This window comes from Tauraco erythrolophus, chromosome 5 (genome assembly GCF_009769465.1).
Source record: "Tauraco erythrolophus isolate bTauEry1 chromosome 5, bTauEry1.pri, whole genome shotgun sequence".
NCBI lineage: Eukaryota > Metazoa > Chordata > Aves > Musophagiformes > Musophagidae > Tauraco > Tauraco erythrolophus.
Genome location: NC_141469.1, coordinates 6908430 through 6927260, shown reverse-complemented (window position 1 = coordinate 6927260; position 18831 = coordinate 6908430). Strand labels below are relative to the sequence as shown.

The following is an 18831-nucleotide window of genomic DNA, read 5'->3' as shown; positions in this document are numbered from 1 at the left end:
GGCAATTCTTGTGGACAAAGTTCCACGTGATTTTGAGTGTCATAGCACAGGCAGACAGGAAGACTCACTGCCTCTTCCAGTACAAGTACTGAAAGGTAATACCATCAAATAAACCTAGCAGGAACCAGGATCAAACAAGCAAAGCCACAGTAGGTAGATCTGTGGAACTTGCTAACCATTTATGCTGTGGATGCTAAGAGTTTTCATGGTTCAAGGCAGGGCATGGACATATGTTTTGGGTTAGTCAATACAAAGGAACTGCTTCCGACTGATTAATTCCTCCAAGCTGAGGACAGCTGGCATTTGGGAAAGTACTCAGGAATATCATATAACCTAAGATTCTGATTACGGCCACCTCTGCAGAAAGAACTGAATTAAATGGACCCAGCTGATGTAGCTTAGCTCCAGAATGTAAGGAAAATAAACTGTTATTCTCCTCCCAATGTTGTTGTTTAGACTATTTCAAAACAAAACCTTTGCATCTTCAACAGAACTCCACAAAATTCCACAGGGTCTCTACAGACAGAAGGGTTGGCTAACACGGACAGAAAAAGAGGAACATAGTGCCACAGAAGTGTTTGATCAGAGACTAATGCTTGCAACACTCAACCAGGAATGCAGGATCTACAGGAAGTACATGAACGTTAACACTGGCTGTGGGTATGACAGGGGGCAAAGTAAGTACGTGTGGGGAAGCCCCTGCCCCTCCCCAGTAAATCCCACACGACCAATCTGAAGCAAGTGGGAAAAGTGAGCAAAAAGAAAATGGAATCAAGAAACTGAACTTGAAGAGAACAGGTATATGGTCTCAAAAATGCCCATATACAATTTCGAGCTGTCATTACCGCCAGCCAGCGCTGAGATTGTACCTCAATTTTTTGGCCCTGTCTAGTGATGAATCTAGGCCATCTGCGTAGCACGTGCATTATCATAGCATTCAGTAAAGCAAAACAATGTTCTTCGTTCGTGGTTTGTTAACATCCTGTCTTGTTATAAACTGACACTGGCCTTTTGACCTAGTAGGAGAATTTCAACTTCCGTTTCACCGTACATTTAAATCCAGAGGCTGAGAACAGTTTGGCAACAACTTAGTTTGCCAATGTATATACCAGCCTCTTCCCCACTGCAAAACCAGAAATCCTTTGAAAATCAGAAATCCTTTGCCTTCAGGTTTTTTCTCCGATAGCTAAAATGAAAAAGAAAAAACAAACAAACAAAAGAACACCTGATGGCACTAGTCTTCCCAGACAGGTAACTGCAGAGCTGAAACACGCAGCCTGCCTGTTAAAGCCTGTTTGTAAAACCTGAGCAACAGAAACGCAGAGAGGATTCCCCCTGTGGCTGATTCTCAAATTGACCAAGATCTGACATAGAAAACTTCATATTCAGTCCCCTATAACACAGTGTATGATGGGAGGAAAAAAAAAACCAAATGCACACCAACAGGGAGGATTTTTGATTTTTTTGGTGTGCGAATGCCTGCTCTGAAGTTAAACAGCATTGTGGTTATCATCCTGAGACAAGATAGCACTGCCTTAAAAGCCAACATTTATTCAACACGCTGTATGCTGAAAGAAGGTGGATTTTTGTTTAATTAAAGTTTATACCTAAATACACTCAAGTAACTGTACCTTCAGACAAAGAAGAGAGCACGAGAACTGAATCCCTATCTTAGTGCTGCTCTCATTAAATGACACTGCATCACAACGCGGCAGGCACCCAATCTGTCAAGAGACATACGTACAGGAGGGCCTACACCAACCATCCAGACATCCCAGAGGGATCACAACAGCAGTTGAAAGATACAGTGAAAAAATGCAAGCTTTAAAATGAACAAGATGATGATCTGAGAATTTCTCAGGTTTTAGCCTGTGCAAACAGGAAGGCTGAGAAGCCAGGGAGAGGAGCACTAGCCAAAGCAATAGTATCAGGCAATTGTATTTCCTCCAGTTAAAACTCTGCAGGGCTGAAAAGCTACGATACTTGTGAATCCATCCAAAAAAGCCAGTTGGTGTTTGCTAGCAATCTGCGCAAAGACACTCAGCCTGCAGCTCAGGTAAATTCCCCTGAAAAGGCACTAAATCTATCTACTGGATAGATTTAGTACTGGAACCTTAAACTGCCAACACGTTTTTAAAGGAACGCATGAGTTTCTTACAAAGTAATGTGTCAAAGACAGGTCTTATTTAGGTAAGAGATGAAGTCATCCACCATTTTGTATTTCCAGGACACTTGGTGTTGGTGGGTGAATGACGACTCATCTTCTCTTTGATTTAGAGATCAGATAGTGTTTTGCTAAGCTCACCTGTCCCAACCTGTCTGGTTTTGCAAATGCATGATGGCAGCAGTCATTGGCACTCAATAAAGGCATATGAAGTTCCACTTCCAGAATTACCATTACAGCCTTTCCTAGCTGTGTACTTTTGTTACACAACAGGCAGTACTTAAGAATAGAGCTGTGAGCTCTCTGTCACCCAGTGTTTCACTTGAGATAAGATGCAGTAACCGTGTACTTTAGCACAGTAACTTAAAATTTCTCTAGAGCAAATCAAAAAGTAGTCTGTGATATGTTCCTGAAGTATCTGAAGGAGAAATGAAGGTCAGAGTTTGCACAGTGGTAGTAAATGGCTCAACAGGTTTTCATGTGGGTTTGCTTACTGGCTATTACATGGGAATTTCTTAAACTTTTGATACCCCTCATCATCCAGCACATTGATTGATTCTGCCCTGAAAACACAAAAGTATTTAATGGCTTTTGAAAGGAAAGTATGGAAGAATGCACCGTTATCTCTCACTTCAGAGCGTCCCTACCCCTGAAGTGACTTCCTCCATTCCAAAATGAAAACAAATACTGTTCCAATTTGAGCTACCTAGAGTGTTTGCCAGATCTCAGTTTCTTTCCAGCCACAACTAAGCACCTCTTTGTCTTAGGCCCACCAGGATGGTGGTCTTATATTGGTGGCCAAACAGTTTTCACGCCATCAATGCTTACTCCTAAACATAACATACCTAGAATGCCACTTAAGTATTTGAGAGTTTCAGTCTACATTACAACAAGTAACAACACCACAACTTAAGAAAAAACCTTTGCAAAAAATCCAGCAGGTTCATGACACTTTCACTATGTAGTTCCTCCCTATCACACTGCACCAGTAACAGTTAACCCATCATGACATCGCTCAAGAACAATGCTCTGATTCTGTTTCCTCTCTTCAGAACACCTCCATTTTGCTTTCCCTTTTCCTAAGCAGAGAAATGCACAACATCTAGGTCCGGAACACATATTTCTTCCTGGAAATCATAAAGAACAACAACTTGAAGGACTTATTCAGTTTTCCACCCACATGCCAACAAAATCAATGGGCCAAACGCACAGAACTGCATCTCATCAGCAGTGGTTGTATTGGTCTCTACTAAAAAGAGGTGTGAAACAAAACTAGTAGAGGTTAACACTTTTATTATTTTGTGGGTATATCAGGAACACTTTTAGGAAGTTTGGTGTACATTCAACTAAGAGGAAATTTGGTGACTGCAGTTTTGATACTGGCCACACTTACCGTGGAGACAGCTCTTACAAAATCCATTTGGATACAAAAGGGAAAAAAAACCCAAACAAACAGGACTAACATCATTGTAAACACATGCTGGACCTAATGCAGATACACAGAATACCTACACAGAAAGAAGTCATTCAGGTTCACCCCGAAATCTTGCAAAAATTCAACTATTTCCTCTGTAAATACAGCACACAATCTTAACCTGTATTACATCAAGTCCTAATCCTTACTCTTTATTATTCAACTCTACTTACTTTATATTAAGCTATAACTCTCTCAGTAATTAATTTTCTCATTCAGACTTGCAATCACCCCAAATTTTACCATAAACCAAAAACACTGACCCTGAAGTTCATAACCTTAGTAAGTTTACTTTCTAAAAATAACTTTTTTTTTAAAGTTTCTGTTGCTCTTTTTCACATGTAATGAAGCAGCTCTTCTTCTTTTAATGTCCTAACTGAGTTATATTTATATTTACAATGGCCAACAATTAAAGGAAAAAATTACGGATTGTCAACATTTATCACATACTGTTACCTGACTTTTTAGTCATTTCAGATGTCTGTTCTGAGAAAATTATGTAGCAACCTCCATACTAATAATTATGACTGTATAAAAACTAACTTCTTGAAGACTATTACTGTAATGCTCGAATGCAATTCAGACAGACATCAAATGATCCCTCTCTGCCATATACATATTTTTGCACATTTTGCATGTTTGGTCACCACACTAGCGCGACTACAAAAATATTGACCTATAAAAAGTCCATAAAAATCTGTTGGCCATTCTATATACACATAAAACCAGTTAATGGGATCATTAGCAGGTACCACCAACTGTTAATATAAAAGGGCCAAGAGAAGAGCCTGTCTACCTCCTCAACACCTGCACCACCAGAGATGCCTACTGCAAACACCCCAAGATCTCTACAGGCTGCAACTGGTCGATCACTGCCCTTTGAATCTCATGGTCTAGCTGTTTTTTTCACTCACTCTGGCATCCTCCTATCGAGCCCCTATCTCCACAATCTCGAAAGGTTATCATCAGCAACTCTACTTGCTAAAGCTGACATAAGCAACATCCACTGCTCTCCCTTCATTCACAGAACCAATCACATAATTACAGAAGGCAATCAGGCTGGTAACGCAGAAGGTGCTCTTTGGTAAATCCGTACTGGTCCACAGCCAGTCTCCTTGTCCTTCAAGTCCTCAAAGACTTGCTTGGTAACTTCCCAGGCACTGTGGTGACACTGATCAGCCTCTAGTTCTTCAGATCCCTCCCCTCATCCTTTGTTTTTGTTGTTGCTTGTTCTTGTTACTAGTGAGTGGAGATAAACAATCACCATGATCTTTGGTTGTACGTGTTTCATATACCAACAGAAATCAAATGCATCTAAGAGGCATATGGTGCAATGATGACTTGCATTGGAAAACATGGACTGAGAAGACATGTGTAGTAAGACACCACTTCTCTAAAATGAAAACCAGGCCACACAGCTGGGTGCAAGGCACATTCATGACTGTCTAAATACATAGAGGGGAGAGACTATGCTATGAGATCTCACTACACTGTTAGGGAGAATGCGCTTAGCCAATGCTAATTATATAAATTATGTCAACAGGTTAGTTTATAATTATTAGAACTTTTTTTTTTTTAAGTGTTCTCTCTTAATGTTGGTCCTTTCAATGAAAAATTACTTAAGACATACGTTTTGTGAAGAGATTCCCAGTCGTCAACTATTTTCGGATCATTCTATTTAACCATCTAAAACCAAAAGCCTTTCTTAAAAAAAAAAAAACAAAACAAAACACACCCCACTGATATTCTTGCAGGAAAAATTTACTCTAAGAATTACTCACTTTGGGTTTTTTTGACACTTTCTCCTGAAACAGTGGGTACTTGCCCTAATTAGGGACAATATTCAACTGGTTAAAACCACTACACTAATCCAATATGGCAACTCCTTGCTTCCTCTTTTATGCCTTGCTTCCTTTGCTCTTGGTGCACAAGCCATCCAAAGGATACTTTCCTGCATCACCCTTTATCATTGCAGTGATATCACGCGTATTGGCGAATCAGCAACATTCATGCTAAAATCCCATCAGAAGCAAGCAATAAAGAAAAAACATTTAATGCTTTCTCCTGCTTTTTCTCATCTTTCCTTATAAGCATAGCCATCGTTTCACTCCTATATTTAAATGCTGATACATTATGGAATCCACTGCATTTATCTGAGAAATGTTCTGCTTGTAGTATCTATTAAAAACATGGAAACATGGATTACTGGCTGTAACTCAGATATTGCCATGGTTGTTCTTGCTCAACAGAAAACGCAGCAGTCACCTATGCAATAGGTTAGAGATTTTAAGTTTCAGGATCACAGAGACTTGGGAAGCAAGTGCTCCATTTTACAGGGTGTATTAAACTCACGGTTTAGTGCCTTTTTAACTTTCAGTCTTTTGTGACTAGCCTAACACCTTCAATAAAATTAATTTTCCATTTCTTAAATGAAGGCAGGATCATGAACCTCTGCTACTGCTTGACTGAAGAGAAAGACTGAGAAAAGCCTGAAGAAGGAAAGAGGTGGCTGTCTCCTTTTGATGGCCTAAAATCAAATGAAAAACAACTGTCACTCAACCCTTCATTCAAATCTTTGCTTCAACAGGTTTACATGAGTCTCCCTACTGAGCCGAGTAACAATACTAAAGGCTTACTTTCTACAGGTTATTGCTTAGACCTATGAGATCTGCAAACAGAAGACAACCTCTACTATTCAAAATTCTTTAAAATGGGCCTAGAACACAGCTACGAAGAGTTAAATCAACAGATCGCGATCACAAATTGATGGTTATCACCTTCATCAGACACATGAACTCTGCTGCAGTTCTGATGACTCTACTGACAGTAATCTTGTAAAAGCATACTACTATAGTAGGAGTCCGAAAACACCTGCACATGAACTCAAGCGTACCAGACAAGACATTCACAGTGACTCTAGCTGAACACGACTTTGTTCTGGTGATGGAGAAAGGAGACCAGCACCTTGATCAACAAAATGCCCAATACCTCAATGAAACCAAAACTTCTCTCCAGTCGTCAGGTTTGCAAAAGAGATGCAAGCTTTCAGTTCAGAAAGACACAAAAAATAAGAGCCTAAACTGAGAGGAGTCAGATCCTATGTAAAAACTTTTCCAGACTTTGAAGTTGTACACATCAGGGGTTTAGCTGGTGTGTGTCATTTACTTTTTTACTCATTTTCTAAGAGAGCCCGTATTCTTTACATTAGGAACAAGCACTATAAAAAATACAAACAATCCACTAAAACAACAGCCAGACACAAACATTCTTCTCCCTTCCCAGCTCCACAAGTATTGTTCCCCTTTAATGAATTTGCTTTATTGCAAATTAATCTTCCTTGAAAATTTAAGTGAGGCTTTTCAAGTGTTCCTTAAAGCTTTCCAGCTATGGTGCATTTTACAGTGTTTTTCTTATAATGTTGTTTTAGTGTAATGCTGTTTTATTTAGAAAGAAAATGACATGTAAATCAACAAACTTTCCATAATTGTGCATTAAAACCAAAACCAAACCAAACTAAAAAACCTACAGTCAGTACTTGCCTCAATATTTTTTAAAGGCAGGATTTTGGGGGTTCAGCATTGGCAGCACTACTTTATCCTGTAAGATTCCAAGGCAATTTAAAGGAGTAATTTCACTTCCTGTTAAAATGCAATTAACTCTGTGAAGAAGCTGAGAGGGCTACTTAAATAGCTCTGCCTCTGAATAAAACCCTAAGTAATTCCTTGCCCAGTAAAAAATGTGAGCTCAGATTGAGGGTAATCACTGAAATCTTACCCGTGCAGAAGTCCAACACCATATAGAGATAAATATTACTGCATTTAAAAGTTACAGCACATCAGCATACTCTCATCCGAAAAAGATACCCATCTCTGACAGCACATGAGCCCTGAGCACACACTGAACTACTGGTTTGTTAAAATCTGACAGATAGTACTTCAATGAAAGTATGCAAGTAAGAAAAACATAATTTAAAAAAAAAAAAGAGACGAAGACAATTTGGATACAGATTTATTCAAAGGCAGAATTGTCAGGGCGGCTGATACCATCATGTCAGCAAACCACTGACACAAAGGCCGCTGCACAGCTGACCTACAGTCTTACCAGTACCATGACCATGAATGTTCTGCCTTTGTCCCTGTGGATTCCACTTCTTTCTCCTACTTGTAGTCAGATTTGGTTTGCCTTGCATGTATGCAGTGAAGACAGAATAGCCCGTAAGAGCGATCTAACTATTCTGGAAACTCCTTAGCTAGCACAGGGAAGGTTAAAATTTTTAAAACTTAAGGTATAACGCAAGCATTAAGTTGTGTGTTAACATGAATTGAGTTTGTGCTGTTTCTGGGTTTACCAGTACACTCCAAGCCATCTCCCCCTTATCTGGCACATCAAATAAAAATGGTCAAAACAAGACCCGCTGCTTTCTCCCATTAGACCACAAGGTCTGCAGCAAAATGTTGTGGGAAAATTAATCACACAAACTCCTGTGCACAATTTGTTAAATACTGCATATTCGGATTCTCACCTTGCAATGCAAGCCTCTTTTACTCTTCGAAAACTGTTAACTGATAAAGATCTGATTCCAATGACACCTAGACTACAAACAAAATCATAGTTTTGCACACTATGGCCTAAAAGGGACTTAAGAGGAAAATAGTCTTAAAAGCCCTATGGTCAAAGATGCACGGGAGCTAGTTACCTAAACTGTTAAGCGCTTTCGCAGACCTATCTGCAAACTTGCTGAAAAATTTGACAGAATCCTCAGGCTTTTTTTTTTTTTTTTTAACGTTCTCCAGGACTTGCAAAAGAAAACAACACTGGGAAAATAAAGTAATAATCCAGTGATGGCTGTATTGTATTTTAAGCACTGATGCAAAAAACCCCCAACTTTTCAGCACAAAGAAAGTGCTTGGAGCAACCTCTAATCTCAACTGCTAAAAACTACTACAGAAAGGCATCAGATTCAGAATCTCAAATTCAGTGCTTCCAACTGTATTGCCATGGAGAATTTTATAAAGAAGAGAGAAGCCTCTGTAACTTTATAAAGCTGACATAGAAAAGACTGAAGAGTGTTGAAAACAGTAAGAAATAATTACAAACAAAAATGTGTCTTGTGCTGATTATTGACGTATTTCTTAATCCTTTATACAATCAAAACACATTAACTTAAACCATGCAACTAAAAACCTTGAATAAAACGACCTAACTTCATAAGTATCCTGGAGAAAAACTGACAACCCAGTGCTCAGCAGCTCACCTCTGCAGTCATAACTCCTGTTTGAAACTGGTTACTATCAAGAATAAATTCAAGAGACAAAAGACACAGTGCCAGAAAAGACTTCAAACTGCACAAACACTACATATTGCAAGCTACAATAGCTCCTAAGACTTCTGTATGAAATGTTTATACTTAATTCAAAACCAGGAAATGAAGACCAAGATCTCTAGGAGCCGGGATCACACTGCTAATTAACACCAGTTTACTGGTTAGCAGACAAACAGACACTAATAAAAAGAATCATAGTAATGGGGTGTATTTAATCCAAGCAAAGGCATGTTCTAAGCGACTGCCTTAGTCCACTCCCCCTCAGATAACATGATCAGAACACGTGAAGTAGGTTTCCACATGCAGTTCTACATGCAATGGCAGGTGGTTACCCACTCAGTCTTCCTCATCCTGAACACTACAAAACTTCAAGCCACAGTAGCGTGCAAACCCAGAATTTAGTCCATGAAGCTTTGGCAGCTAAACTCACTGAGCAAAAACCACGTTTCACCTAATGTTTGAGACTTCTGGGCAGCAGGGGGAGTATTTGGCTCAGAACTACACTCAAAATGAAGAAAACTAAGAATTTTAAGCACTGCACATAGCATTCCAAAGATATCAGCCAACAGACTCCTGAACCAGAAAAAAAACCCAAACAATTCAGCAATATTATGCAACAGTTCAGTGCCAAATGACTGCTTAGTCTCAACTCCAGTACTGCAATACACACCACAAAATCCAGTGGGTTAGATATCAGTAAGAAAATCTGTAAATGTTTTAAAAAGCAGTGCATTTTCATTATAAGCTGGCAAAAAGTGAAAGGTGCACACAAGGGAAAAAGAAGAGCATTAAGATATACAGTGACAGAAAAAACAGTTGAACATCCCAGAACGAAGAATCCTGCTGGAAATTTTTTTCATAAACTTTTTAAATTTGATGGTGTGAAGACTGACGCACCTAAGCTTACGCTAACTGCCTTTGCAAAAGATGACAGGTAAAACCACCTTCAGACAGGAAGCCAAGTTTCTTCCTGTTGTTTAATCAACAATTTCTAAAATGAGAATGCTGCTTTCTTCTTCACTGAAATAATGCCACAGGATTTGTGGAAGGATAAACACAGAGAGACGAACAAACAAAATGGTTAAATGATACATCTTTAGAGCAACGTTTTGTGTGGCAGTAGCACACTCTATGGCATATTCTATGAGGGAGTGGGACAGCACATGAGGGAAAAAGTGTTTCATGCAGAAAGCACAAAGAGAGACTGCCAAAAGTGAGTGTGGGCTTCTCTTACACCAGTGAATGTAGGTGAAATCCCTCTTGCTTTATAAAAATTCCAAAGTGTCATCAGGGGAGGAAAAACAAAAGTAATGATTCTTGCCATACAGGTAGAACATATGAAAAAATGTGTAATAAAACCTCTTCTACACGACGCCCCCAACTTTTTCCCCCCCAGAAAGAAGAGTATAAATACACTAAACAGCTTAATGACAACTTACCAGCTCGCATCATACAACTCAAACACCAGCATCCAGACAATCAGAACACTGACATGATGTGCAAAGCACTGATCTTCGGCTGCATCGCAGCACTAATGCTTGTGACTGCAGCTTACGGAGCAACTCTATCAAGAGAAGAGGAGATATCTATCAAGGAGCAACTTCTTAACACTTTAATAGTAGATTTAAACCTCCTGGAACAAAGCAAGGATGTAAGTGGTTGACTTTCTTTTATAGTAAGATCTTTTTCGATTTATCTTTCCTATTTTTTTTCAATGTATTTTTTCAGAAAAATTAACTTTTTCTCCCCCTTCTCTACAGAAGATTCATCTTGACCTTTACACACCAAATGAGAAACAGGTGAGTTTAAATCTGTTTCCAGAAGAATTTCTACAGTATGGCTACTTTAAAATGATATATTACTGAATCACACCAAAACAACTGGCTTGTCAGAAGGGCAGATATAAAAGACAAACCTGAACAGTTTAAGTTCAGTGTAGGGAGTGCAGTTTCTTAAAGACGCTTCTGGTTTTGATTTGTATTCTCAAACATTAACAGGCTGATGTACAATATTACCTCACAGTTCTGTGCAATATGTAACATAAAATGAATCCTCCCTATTTATTCTGCTTAATACACAGTTGAATTCAGAAGAAAAAAAATGTTTTATGAATCATTTAAACATTGCGTAAGATTTGCAGGAGGCAATACTGTTCTATTAACACTAACACAAGAAAAATGTTGAGAATGAAACTAGAATTAGAAATAGATTATCTATATGAAACTGACCATATTTTATCTAAATTTGATAATAGTAGATACTATTTAAGAAGTTGTAAGTCTTCTACACCTCACCAATGATGAAACTCAGTTATGCTCTACCTAGTATTTTTCAGGAACAAAACTTGATCAAGTCATTCTGGATATATCAGCTATAAATTCACATTTTATGGTATTTAGTTAACACTTAAAGATTTAGTTCCACATGAATACTGTCTTTGTGGTTGCTTCTTTCTAAAAAAAAAATGCACATCAGAGTGCAGACAGTGTTCTAAGTACAGCTTTACCACAGACTATCATTGACAGGCTGCTGATCTGTACTACTTTTCTTTTTAATTCAGTGTATACCAAGGAACAAGAACATCAAGTTGTTTAGTACTGGGAAGTAGTTAAAATCTTTATGCAAGTTATCTGTTAACTACTTTGAACCTCCAATTAAGTTTTTAATCCAGAAGAATCCTCACTTAACAGTAACTTTGTTTCAGTAAAGATTTAAAGCCAGATTCTGCAACCACTTCCTTATCTGAGTCATTTTTCTCATACGCTGGCAACATCAAGATGTAACTATCTCAGAGCTCCAGTGCTTAAATGCAAATGTACGTGGCTGATTAACGATACGAAGCTGTAGTATTTGCTTCTAAACTGAGCCTTACTGCTGGTTCCAACACTCCAAGTGTCCTGTAAAGTTGACTCACGTTTCAAAAGCTGTACTAATCTACAGACCTAAGAACACATGTAACGTTTAAGGGGAACAAATGAACTATACTTTGTAGAAAACAACAGTGTCATTACTGATACGAGGATAAAAACAATGGGCAATTGAGATTTTTTAAAAATTGAATCAACTGTCCTCAGGAAAAAAGCTATACATATATAATGATTTTGCTGATTGTTTTAGGAGTGCAGCTGGCAAACTCTACAATGTTACCTGTCAGAAATAGGCACCGTGGAGAATGAAATTGAAGATGAGGATGCTGATACTCTTCAAAATATCCAAAAGAATCTCCAGAGTCTTATGGTAGGCAATCTTTCTATCCAGTTTAAAAAGAAAAAAAAAAAAAAAAAAAAAAAAAAAAAAAAAGAGTGTCTCAGTGAGAATGAAAAACAATGCCAGAATCAGCGGTTTTACACCTCAAGAGTCTGTGTGTTATCATCTCTTGAGAATACTAGATTTCATACAGGAATATTATAACATTGGACTATATGACAACATCTTTTTGCATGATAATCCAATATAGTAAAACAGATTTGAGCTCTACTAGTCATACAAGTCAACGTTTAAAAATTATGACATTTGTTTTCTTTACTGAACAATTTAAGGCATGTTACGCTGACAAAATCTTGCTTTCAGGAACATACTTTACACAAGCAATGGCTTTGAAAACTGTGCCATAAACTTATGACTGTAAATGACCAACAATGAATGCAGTGTACCTTGATAGACTACATAAACAAATTCCATGGCTAAGAGATCCTTGTATCATTTCAGAAATACTCTTCAGGCCAGAAATCAAGATTTGCCTCTGCTGCAGTATTTATCATACAGAGTGAATGTTTAGCTTCTAGTATTTTTACATTTACAAAAATCTCAGTTATTAGCAGCTTCTTCATCATAACATCCTTTAACACTTACGAACTGAAAAAAGCCAATCCCCTGAAATATTAAGGGTTGTTTTTTCTTAAAAGAACTTAACATACGTAAATTGATATGTTATGCTAAAACTAGCTGGCAAGAGAGCTATCACCAATCAACAAAAATATCTGTATTGCAGAACCTAATTCCCCGAGGAACTGGATGCAAGATCTGTGAAGCTAATGACAAGAAAAAGTTTCCTGCATTTCACCAAGAACTCACCAACTTTCTGAGATCTATGCTAAAATAATCAGATAACCATTTTTATTTTTACTGCTACATTATTTATTTAAATATTTAATTATGACTAATTTATATATTTTGCCCTGTGGCTTACTAGCTTGCTGTCCATTTTGGGACCACTGTATGTTCTTAGTCTGAGTGATAAGACAGTCTGTTCTAAGATCACATTTGATCCTTTCTGTAAGCCCTACGGGCTCAAAATGAACTTTGGAAAACTAATTGGTTCTCACTTTGTCAATAAACTTAGAGACACAACTATTTATTGAAAAAACTATTAAGTTACTTGTAGATGATATTTAATAAATTTCAGTAACATAAAAATCACGCCTAGACTCTTCTTTGTTAAAAGATACTGGGTTTTTCACTGGCAACTTACTACTCTGCTTTTTTTTTGAAACACAATTAAAAAAAAAAAAAATCACATAAAAAAACCTTTACCAGTATATGAGCATACAGGTACCAGACTCAAAACAAGACATCTGCAGATAATCTTTTTAAAGCAGTATAAAATACCAGTTAATGCTGGCATAAAGCACAAAGCACAAGTTATAGAAGTACTAGTACCAAGTTGCTTACTCAAAAAAAGAAATCCAAAACCCCAAACTTTTTTTTGTGAGCTGTCCTACTTAGCTACATAGGCTTTCTGCTGTATTTTTTGCAGGATACGTTTTTCTTGTTGGTGTAAGCAAAACACGTAGTTCTCAAAAATCTTCAGAGACAGAGAAACATCATTAAAACAATAACACACCTGAAATAATAACTATGCAGGTAACTGAGGTACCAGTGTCCGAGAACACTTACACAGCCAACTCTTTCCAGCAACAACTGACATAAAATTGATGACTAATGTATAAAACCAGGTGAACATATACTGCCTTAAGTATTCACAAAAACCTGTTTGTGGAACCTCAGCAATGTGCTTACTTTAAATGAAGATGGAGTCGGTCATGTGACATTTTAAGTTTTATGCAGAAAGAAACAACTAAGAGGAGCATCTTTTACAATCCAAAACCTACCACTCAATGCTAAAAACATAAGCTGTAATTGATGAAAGTCAGTCTACTACAACAGTTATCAGCCTATCGTTTAGTCTTTGATGTGTTTTGCTGATGGGTGTGGTAAGGACTATTTCAAGTTACACTTAAAAACAGGCTAACAATAGAAAAACCAGTGCTGCAAAGAGAAAACAGGCGTTAAGAATAGCTTTCTGCCAAAACTGGGAAAATATTTACTGCGCTGGTATCTGTTGCTCTACTTAATTGTCGCTTCCCACAGTGAAGGAGTGCTCTGTCCCCACCCACAAGGACTCAGAAAAGCAAAATACTGTCAGTCATCCCAGCCACAAGCAGATCAGCTCCACCCTCTTCTCAAATCAGATGCCTTCCTAACAACAGCCTGTAACAACAGTAATACCTAAATACAGTATTACACAGAAGAAAACACGCAAGAAATTTATTCATAAAAATTCCTTCTGCCTTGTCCATCTTTGTAAAACGATGCTTCTCTTTACACAGATCCTTCTTGATAAATTCTTAAAAGCAGTATGCAAAATAATGAAAAAAAAATCTCCTTTAAACAAAGTGAGACATAGTAAGCACTGAGCCTGTGAGATAAAAGTCAAAGAGAGACTAGTCTTAAAAACACCCACAAGGATGTAAGAATGATGTGAATTCTACAGACTTCTGACTACTACTGTCAACTGCAGAGGAACTTCAGTGTGCAGAATCTTGCAAGACCACCCATACCAAAGCGACCACAACAATAAAACTGAGTAAGGCTGAGGTTGCCTAGTGGTGACGCTGGTAACCTGCCAAGTCAAACCCAGAAACTCCCTTGAACACGTGCTGGACTCCCCACCAGGTCTGTGCCCGAAAGGCAGCATGGGAAGCTGGTCTAAGGGGGGGCTGACTTGCACTCTAACGCTGAGTACTAGAGAGGGAATGGAAATAGAATTATAGTTCAATAGTAAAGATGGTCTTTGATCATATAAACTGTGTAATAGATTTACAGTTGTAAAAACATACTAAATAATGTAATCGTAACTCAGTAACAGTGGTGTGGTTTTACATTATCCACTATTTCACCGAGTTTTTCCATCGGGTGACTTAATAAACATGATAACCTTTTGAATCAGTTGCATCTAAAGCCTCTCATCTACAGCAAAAAGCCACACCCTGAAGTAACAGCATCACACGTAACACGTGGCTTTGCAGACGAACATGCTCCAGTATCAGGTCAGGCACGTTTATCCGCATGTTTATGCGCGCTGCTGCCCCACCTCTCAGCGATCAGAGAGGGTACAGGAACAGTTTTCATTGTTAATAAACAAGGCTTCCGTTATGGCTTGCTTAAACATGAAAAACCTCAACTCCAAAAATTTGGTAAAACCTACCTCGAGCTCAGTCCATGCAGTTGGACACCCCACGTGGAATAGCCAAGACCTTTTCTAAGTCTCTGAACAGTACGTGTTTGATAAGGTAGGAAGTCAAGTACTTCAAAAACCAAGAAACGATGGTAAAGAGACAAGCACCCATGCGTTCATAAGGACAGATAGAAGTCCCGGCTCACTAACAATTTCATCAACGAAACACATGCAGTGTGAAAACATATGTGAGTGGTTTTCTGGGGTTTTTTTTTGGTCTGCACAAACTGCTTTGGAGTTGGGCTGCACTATTCTGAAACAGCTGCAGGTTTACAGTCATGAGAAGTGGAGCCTTTGGCTATTCTGGTGGCTAGTTTTGGGAATTGTCACATGACTTTTGTACCGTAGTCATGCTCTGCTGTGGATTTTCAAAACATTTTCTGGTTGGCTTGCTCCCCGTGTTAGCATCTTCAACAAGCGCTTCAGGACACCTTTTCAGAGAAGTACCTGTTTGACTATAAAGGCTGCTGATGAATCCAGCTAGTTGAGGCAGCAGTAGGAAGAAGCTGCTTGCGTTGCACATGCTTGCAGTCATGAGGCCGCCTAGATTCCGATTAATGTCTTAAGTTGATGTTTCAGTTTCAGCCATACATAACTATACCTTTCCTAAAAAGTATGTGAGATGTGTGCAAAGCATTTTGCATGTAGCAGTTGATAACATGTCACACAAACAAAATGCACACTGGCACAGCATGTAAACACTCTCATGCTGTTCTCTAGAAAATCTAAGGCATAGTGAAAAAAAACCCTTACAAGCAGCAAGTATTGCTGCTTTCACGCAGTGTTATTTTGCAGTACATAGACTTCATATCATAGATGCACACTTTCTTTTACGTACAGATTAACAGATCTAAGCAATACTGTTAGACTAGCACGACATACATTTGAAAGATGTAGCTTAATATTACTATCCGAGTGGTTAATGGTGAAGTATTCGTTTCACTGGAGTTAGAAATAACTGCAAATACATGCTCTTTTAAATGACAAGTTTCTTGACTAAATTAGGTTTCAGAGAACAAGTTCTGAGCAAAACAACACAAAGATGAAGATTTATGCTCAAGTCGCTGTGATTTTGCATTCTGTAAGGGCCACTGAATGACAAAAAGCAGCAACAGAAGGTAAGCATGGCAAACAACAGTACTGCAGCAGAATCGTGCCAAAGACTGTTGCCGTGGATCCAGGACACACAGTAGTGGTCACCACACTTCTGTGTGCAGAGGTTTGTGGATTGCCACGACATGGCACACAGTAAGAAGAGATAATGCTGAGTATAACATAAAAGGTAAAAGCTTAGGCTAAATAAAAATATACTGTCGGCAAAACAGAGTAACTAGCATAGCTCCAAGGACTGTGACAAAAACCAGTGTACTTTTGTTCAAAAAGTCCGTAGGAAAAAAAAACACATCGAAGATCTCACTAAAACTTGTACAACATTTGCAACATACAGATTGGATCAATATTAATACAGAATGCAACACTTATCAAATTCTAAAAAAAAATCACGTTTCATTTGATGAAACTAGAAGTGTACTTCCCTCCCCATTTTTGATACTGTAGCTGTAGTCCGTTTGCTAGCCCTTTTGCCTTTTGTTAAAAAACAAGAGAAAATGTAAGTTTTAAAAACATTGATAAAAATTCTACACACAACAAACTGTCCATAATTTTTGTCTGTCAAATTTGCAACTAACTATAGGTAGGTTCATATACTTCAATAGTAGCTGCAGGATCCACTCCTGTATTTGCCCAAGCTTTAAAAGAAATCTTTAGAGAAAAGGGATATTACATTGAAAACATCCGAAAACGCACAGCAAGGTGAACTTTACTGTACATACCTTTTGCTGCAAGTTGTAAAAAACCTCAGCAGAAGCCCTTACAATAGTACTTACAAAAATGAATTTCCTGAGCAATCTTCTCCTGCTTGATCTCACAGCTTTAATATAAAATGCATGAGCCACATGACGTGTATGATATGTACATGATATGCATGTCCCACATGTGTATGAAACCTGAGACGTATGTGACATCTATGGGACATGACACCTATATGACGTGTATCTGATATGTATGACATACGTGTGACGATGTGACACCAGAGATGCGATACATGTGAGGTGTGCACAACATGTGACACGACACATATGACATGACATGTTGGCACATGACATGTGACACTTCAGATTTGATGTATACGTCAGATTCGATGTATATGTCAGAATCAACACGTAATATACCTTTAGCACGCCACACATGTATGTCAGATTTCCCATTTGTCACTCGTGACATGTATATGTGTATAGGTATAGTGAGTGTGTCTGTACGTGTGTTTGTGTGTATACAGACAGAACACGTGCGTGTGCACACTCCCCCCACCTATGCACGTGTACACCCGTTCTCACCAGCAGACATCACTTCTTCTCAAGCAGGGAGAGGAGAGGCTGAGCTCTCAACCAGAGGCTCTTGGTGCTGTTTGTGTTCACACGCCTCTCTGGTCTGCGCAGCCAGTATCTATGATGCACAAGTGCTCTGTACGCACGTACCTGTTGGCAAAACGTCTTCAGCCTCATTACTGGAACTGCAGCACTCTTGCCTCCGTCAAGCTTGTAGAACCATAGATTTTGGAATGACTGAAGTAGCTGAGGAAAAACCTGGACAGAACACGTACGTGCTTACATTTACTAGCTTAGTGCATGCTGTGTATGCTGTTAATCAAAAAACAATCCAGATACAAGAACTGGATCCATGCTGTTGTCATCAACTCATTTCTCAAGGATGCAGCTATCATGCCCAGCACAACACATCGTTTTCACAACAGAACTTCTCTCCTCTTAAGAAGGAACCTAAGTTTCATAGGTATTTTGGTTTGCTGTTTAATTAATAAAATGGCTAAAGCACACACAAAAAGCTCAGTTACTTGTACATATTTAAGGTTCCTAGCTTAACTACAGAAAACACCTTGGTGATGAGGTCTCATCAAAAGTCTAAGTCCATACAGAAAAACAGTCCAGAAGTGTGTAACACATTGTCAAGGAAATTTATTGAAGTTTTAATACTCCTGAAAAAAAGGCAACGCTACACTCTAGCCTGGAAAACAATGGCCATTCTCAAGCATTCTTAGAAAGGCAACAATTCACAGAGCAAATATTATGCAGAGCACATGTCACCAGAAGAGAACAAAACAACGCCCTCCCCAAGTTAAAAGATAATAACAGAAAACAAAATAGAAGCATGGCAAAAAAAGAAAAAAAGACAGAGCAATAACAAGCCAGCGAGACCCCACAACTTGAAAAATCAACATAAGACTGTCTCCAGTAAAGCCTCCACATACTAGTTAGAAAACACAGATTCAGGAAAAA

The 18831-nt window shown here is 38.4% G+C and overlaps 2 protein-coding genes across 2 annotated transcripts in view; both read left to right on the top strand.

Annotated features, from left to right (window-relative positions):
- The window catches only part of IL21 (interleukin 21), a 43367-nt gene extending 37453 nt beyond the window's left edge, over positions 1-5914 (top strand). Inside the window, exons 5-6 of the mRNA XM_086611969.1 lie at positions 512-677; positions 5814-5914. Of these exons, the coding sequence (XP_086468095.1) occupies positions 512-677; positions 5814-5914 (267 nt within the window). The remainder of the gene's footprint in view (positions 1-511; positions 678-5813) is intronic.
- Positions 5915-10453: 4539 nt separating this feature from the next.
- On the top strand, positions 10454-13063 carry LOC104375916 (uncharacterized). The gene is made up of 4 exons (XM_009982382.2): positions 10454-10612; positions 10722-10760; positions 12079-12198; positions 12953-13063. Exons 1-4 carry the CDS (start codon positions 10454-10456, stop codon positions 13061-13063), a joined length of 429 nt encoding a protein of 142 aa, XP_009980684.1.
- Positions 13064-18831: the final 5768 nt, after the last annotated feature.

What these genes read in the sequence shown, in the direction of transcription:
- LOC104375916 (XM_009982382.2), top strand. Translation starts at nt 10,454, where the DNA reads ATGATGTGCAAAGCACTGATCTTCGGCTGCATCGCAGCACTAATGCTT. An exon ending in ACACACCAAATGAGAAACAG is followed by an intron (nt 10,761 to 12,078) that starts GTGAGTTTAAAT and finishes TGATTGTTTTAG; the next exon opens with GAGTGCAGCTGGCAAACTCT. An exon ending in AGAATCTCCAGAGTCTTATG is followed by an intron (nt 12,199 to 12,952) that starts GTAGGCAATCTT and finishes TCTGTATTGCAG; the next exon opens with AACCTAATTCCCCGAGGAAC.